Source organism: Protobothrops mucrosquamatus, unplaced genomic scaffold, assembly GCF_001527695.2.
Source record: "Protobothrops mucrosquamatus isolate PMUCROS unplaced genomic scaffold, P.Mucros_1.0 scaffold1054, whole genome shotgun sequence".
NCBI classification, from domain to species: Eukaryota; Metazoa; Chordata; class Lepidosauria; order Squamata; family Viperidae; genus Protobothrops; species Protobothrops mucrosquamatus.
The window spans coordinates 118,749-124,649 of NW_015387286.1; the positions used below are offsets into that span (position 1 = coordinate 118,749).

Here is a 5,901-nt window from a genome sequence, read left to right on the forward strand (position 1 = left end):
TGTCTCTTGTAGCTAACAAAGTGAGAAAGAGCCTGTGGCCTAGTGGCTAACATCTCTGCTTAACATGCAGACAGCCCAGGTTCGAATCTCAGAAGGGTATGTCTGGCTGATGAAAACCAAATAAGGTTTGAAATAGCTATCCCAGTTCTCCCTTAATTCTTTGTTAGCAATTCAAATTTTGGAATATATATATATATATGAATGAAATAAATCTCTCTAATATACTGTAGATGTTTAGTTTAGAAAAGCATCGCAAAAACAAGTCAGGCAAGATACATATTTCTCTCCTATCATTCCTTCAAGGTTTTCAGGGGAGATACCCGATTTTCTCCTATCATCCTTTTCATCTAGAAACCATCCTAGAAGGTAAGCTAGGCAGAGCAACAATGACTAATATAAATTGGCCCTAGTCAGTTTCATGGTTAAACAAAACTGTGATTTAAGGTTTCCTGAATTCCTGAGCCAGGAATACTACACCACCACCCTAGGCTCTGAGCTGCACTTACCATTCAACTTACCATGAGTAGGCCTTTATAGGCATAAACGATGCCAAGCCAGATAGTCATGTGAGTGTTTTCACAATGCTCCAAAATGGGAAGAATTGAGATATCTCGGCCTGCAGGGTCAGGCTACAAGGGGATATAAGAGAACAAAAGAGAGTCTGTAGTTGATATTTATTTCTTTAAATCTATAGGTGAGGAAGAAGGCGGCTGTGGCTAGTCTGAAGAGAAAAATCCTGCAAGAAATGGAATTAAGGTGGAATAAGGTTATCAGATTGTCTCACTATTCAAAAATGTACACCATTTGGGGGCATTTTTACTGCAATTCTATAAACACTTAACTGGGAATAAGACCTACTAATAGAATGTATTATTGTTGTTCTATGCACATGTATTATTATTAAGTGCATGCATGTACTGTTATTATTATCAATTTGAATCTATTCTTGCAGGATCAAGGCCTCTTCATTCAAGGTTATGGTCTACTGTGGGTTGGCACGTTTTTGAATGAGGAGCGAGTCATGCAACCACCTTTTGTGCCTTAGGAAGGACCAGAATCAGGGTCTCCCTTCTCCTGTCGTGTTTATATGTTTGTATGTATGTAAAGTATATGCAACAAACATTGTCATACATTTCATTTAATATATTTACAGGTAGTCCTTGAATTACAACTGAAATTAGTACCAGAACTGCCATCACTAAGCGCTGCAGTTGTAAAGTACAACATCATGTGATTGCGTTGCGTAGCAATCAAAATCCAGGCAGTTCTGGTTGTTGTCTTAACTCCAGACGGGTGGTTCATTAGGTGGAAAGTGGAGGGAGTCTGAGGTAAAGAGAGCAGATATGATGTGGAGGTGCTGCAGGGCGGTGGGAAAGCCCTGGGCGGCCTAGGGAGGCTACAAACAAGTTGGTGGAGGAAATGCTGTGATGCAGCACAAGTTCAGAAGGCTAGGGCAGTGATGGCGAACCTTTTAGAGACCAAGTGCCCAAACTGCAACCCAAAACCCACTTATTTATCGCCAGGTGCCAGATGGGCATGGCTGTGGTGGTCATGGCAGATTGGGTGGGAGTGGCCAAGGTGGGCGTGATCACCTCGATGTTGCTTGTGGGGAGGGATGCCTGTGGGGCAGGGTTGAGGGAGATCTAGGGGGTCTCTGCCAGGTGGGGCGGTGAGCAGGAGGCTCGTCCTGCGGGGTGAGGCGAGGCAAGGCGAGGCAGGGCGGGGGTGCCATTGTCACAGGGCAAGATGTGGCAGGGGCAGGGGTGGCTGCTGCCTGACACCATCGACCTCTGCACACAGAGGCCAGCGAGCGCATGGTTTCTGGGATGCATCCAGCCATGTGGGACCTTGGCGAGTTAGCGGGCGGCTGGTTGAAGAGGGATGGTTGCCATCTCCAGGGCATGGCCTGTGTGCCCACAGAGAGGGCTCTGAGTGCCGCCTCTGGCATGTGTGCCATAGGTTCGCCACCACTGGGCTAGAGAAAGAGGGCATGAGGTGTGTGAGAACATAGTATGTGCAAGTAAAGACAAGCCAGAGGTGGGTAAGACTTACCCAAGCAACTTGCAATCTTGCCTACCAGTTTCCCCATTGACTTTGCTTGTGGGAAGCTGGCAGGGAAGATAACAAATGGTAATCACCTGACCGCAGGACATTGCAACCAGTTGTAAGTTTAACCGATTGCCAAGCCCTTGAATTTTGATCATGTGACCACAGGGGCACTGCAACATCCAGAACTTTGAGGACCAGTCATAAGTCCCTTCATTCACAGCCACTGTAACTTCAAATGGTCACTGAATGGATGGTTGTAACTTGAGGACTGCCTCTATTATTAATAAATATTGTGTTTCTAGTCCATTCAGTAGCAGATGCTTTGTATGCTACAATGCTTAAACATTACTAAAAGCATTTAAAACTTATGTTCTTTAATTTCAATATTGGAGAAGGCAATATTTATTATTTTATAATGCTCACAGCAGTTTTATATATGTACATTATCAAGATGAACTCTGCAAGAGTGATCCAAAATACGCCATCTTCAGTCTCAAACACATCAAGCCCCATCAATAATAACAGAGTCATAACAATATATGTAGCTCAGGGTTAAACCTGCGGAGTCCTTGGTGCTCTCTGAGCTTGGTTGTTTGCTTGCAGATGTTTCATTATCTGACTAGATAACACCATCAGTGCCTCTGCTCAACACTGAACAGCACATCAACATTGATCATGTAACCTGGTTGGATAATGAAATGTCTGTTAGCAAACAACTAAGCTCAGAAAACACAAGGACTCCACAGTTTAACCCTGAGCTACATATATTCTCTTTTATTGGAAGTCTTTTATTTTCTTTTTTCATACTCATGAAGGTGAGAGGGTATAGACAGAGAGAAAATGGTTCACCTAAGAGATTGTAGCCTGACTGTTGGGGTGAGTGGGTAGGAACCACTGAAATGGCTTTATAGTGTGACTTTTAGTTCCATCAGTCTGTTTGCTTCATTCTTTTAATATTATAAAAGCAGAGAGTTCATCTACAAAAATGGATGAACTGCAAAAATCACCTACAAAGGAAAGTATGAAAACTTCTGCATCTAAAGTGCTAATTTTTTTTAAAAAAAAAAAATAGAAATGAGAGAATCAGTCTAGGAAGCAGAGACCTGGAGCTGATGACTGAGGACCAAGAATGTGGATGTTTTTATTTACCTCCAAGATATGAATGAGACACATATCTCTGGGATTTTATTATATTCCTATGCAAAGATTTCATACTACGGATTAAAGAAACTGGAGAGGGCATAGTTGTGATAAGTGTAGAGATGTTATTTAATCAAATAAGACAAGACCTGGTGCTTTGCACTATAAATAAATACTGCACATTACTATAGTATTAAATTAATGAAGTACGCATTGAATATAAAAACAAACAAAATAGCTTGATAACATCCAATTACTTTTGCCATTTGTTTTTGCCTTTTGATTTTTTATTTTACAAGCAACAATATTGTATGTACTTATAGAGGGAGCTGGAATAAAACAAATCCTTGTCTTTGATCTTAAATGTGTATCTGGTCAATTTTAACGGACAAACACCACATTCCTTATTAAAAATCATTAGCAGCTTGCATGTTGCACACCATCAATACTTTTCTACATTGTGCTAGTGTTACCATTAATGTCCAGCTAAAAGGATGTGGATTGATTTAGATAAGGCCACACTTAGAGCAGATCAATCTAAATAAATGGGAATTAAACTAGGCTGTAGCTTTTTTTGAAGTATAACTTTATTTCAATAAATTAAGCGCGGCTGTAGCTTTTTTGAAATGTAACTTTATTTCTGACCATAAAAGCAAAATTTTATTTATTTATTTAATATGAACGCTACCCAATTCCAAGTGCTTCTGGATGGCTCACAGCATAAAAATAAACCACAAACACAGTTTGTAGGTTGAATTTACAATTAGCTGAATTTACAACAGACCCCCCCCAAATATTTATGACCCATTTCCTAGTTATGGCCATTGCAGAACCCTTACAATCTTTTCCCTTATGACCAACTAAAGTCCCTCCACCTATCTCCCCCCACCATCCTTCCCCGCTAGGTCCCCGCAAACCTTGGATCTGCTTTCCCACACACACTGGGTCCCTGCAGGGCCTGGGCCTCCTCCCCTCCCCTGTCACTCATCACACAGTTACCTTTTGAAGATCTCCAGAGCTCCGGACCTCACTTTGAGGAAGGAGGGCAGGCCATTCTGTCCCTCAGTGTTCCTACCATGTTGAAATTGCAGTCCAGGGATGCTGAGGGTCAGAGTGGCCTGCCCCCCTTCCCCAACGTGAGCTCCAGAGCTCCAGAGAGCACCAAAAGTTAAGTGCATGATGAGTGATGAGGGTGGGGAGGAGGTCTAAGCCTTGTGGGGATTCGGTGTTGGGGGGAGAAAGGCCTGTGGGGACCCTGTGGGGAGAAAGAGACCTCCAGAGACCTAATGGGAGAGAAAGGTCTGTGGGAACCAGTGGGGGAGAGAGAAAACAGGCCCCAAAGCTGTGGGGATCCCAAGGAGAGGGAACCAAAACACAGGGTATCTCAGGGGGAGATGGACATGGGAGGCCTGGGGCAGGCAGGCCTGGGTTTGCACTAGGTCTCCCAGGGCCTCTCCTGCCCCCAAGGTATTCTATGTTCTGTTTACAAATGCATCAGGGTGAGCAAGTGATATCGCTTAATGACCATCTGCATGCAACTGTAATGGGCAGGCTCCATTACGGTTGCAGGCTGAGCACTACCAGTATACAAAAAGCATATGTCAACAAGATGGAAGAAGTGGTCAACAAAACAAATATATTATTTGCTCACAAGTGTCTAAATCCTTCTAGCCCAATGCCTGAGAGAACAGTCTGTCTTTGAGGTCCTCCAGAATGCCATCAGTGTGGGAGCTACCCAGTTCTTAAAGGACCCTCTTTCCAGAGAGTTAGGTGCCTTGACAGAGAAGAAATGCTTCTGGGTTCCTGAAAGGTGGCACTGCTTGGTTGAAAGAACCTGGAATTCATCATCTCTGTTGTATTAAACTGGTCAAGCTGATGCCATGGAAGATGAATGATCTCTAAAGTAAACAAGCCCTATGCCATGTAGACCTTGATAGGTTGTAACCAGCACCCTGAAGATGATTTATTTTCAGCCACACAGCATGAGAATGGATTTATATTAGACTGTTAAAATTCCTATTTCAGTTTCCTATAAATATGCTGAGAGAAGCACATCAAGTAACCATGCAGGTTTTTTGGCTGTGTTATGTATTGTAAATGATCTGTTATTGCTTTTTTTGCAGGATGCTTTTCAGCTTCTCACTTTAGCTTACAAACCTTGTATTGGTCTCCCATCCAAACATGCACTACATCAGATCCTGATTAACTGCTAGCGTGAACAAAGACAGCACAGTGTGCCATCTACTTTAGGTTAATGGAATACAGGAATATCCATTCACACTCAAGAACATGATTGTTTCAGACTTTATTTTTTGGGATTGTGCATCCAAAAGATTTTTAACACTCTGCACAAAACAACAACAATAACAACCCTGAAAAACATTGGGTGAATACCACATCAAAAAAGCACTGATAATTTTATTATGGTATTTTTCAAGGAAATGAAGTTAGAAAAAATGGAACCCTTGCAAAAGCCAAGAAAAAAAATGCAGGAAAGGTACTGATATAGGATATACCTACAGGTGAAACTCGAAAAATTAGAATATCGTGCAAAAGTTCATTTATTTCAGTAATGCAACTTAAAAGGTGAACCTAATATATGAGATAGACTCATTACATGCAAAGCAAGATAGTTCAAGCCGTGATGTGTCATAACTGTGATGATTATGGCTTACAGCTCATGAAAACCCCAAATCCACAATCTCAGAAAAT

The 5,901-nt window shown here is 42.1% G+C and overlaps 1 protein-coding gene across 1 annotated transcript in view; it reads right to left on the reverse strand.

Annotated features, from left to right (window-relative positions):
- LOC107291117 (gamma-aminobutyric acid type B receptor subunit 2) overlaps positions 1-5,901 on the reverse strand; it is a 124,121-nt gene that overhangs the window by 10,846 nt on the left and 107,374 nt on the right. The window contains exon 7 of the mRNA XM_015820078.1: positions 519-629. Within this exon, the coding sequence (XP_015675564.1) occupies positions 519-629 (111 nt within the window). The remainder of the gene's footprint in view (positions 1-518; positions 630-5,901) is intronic.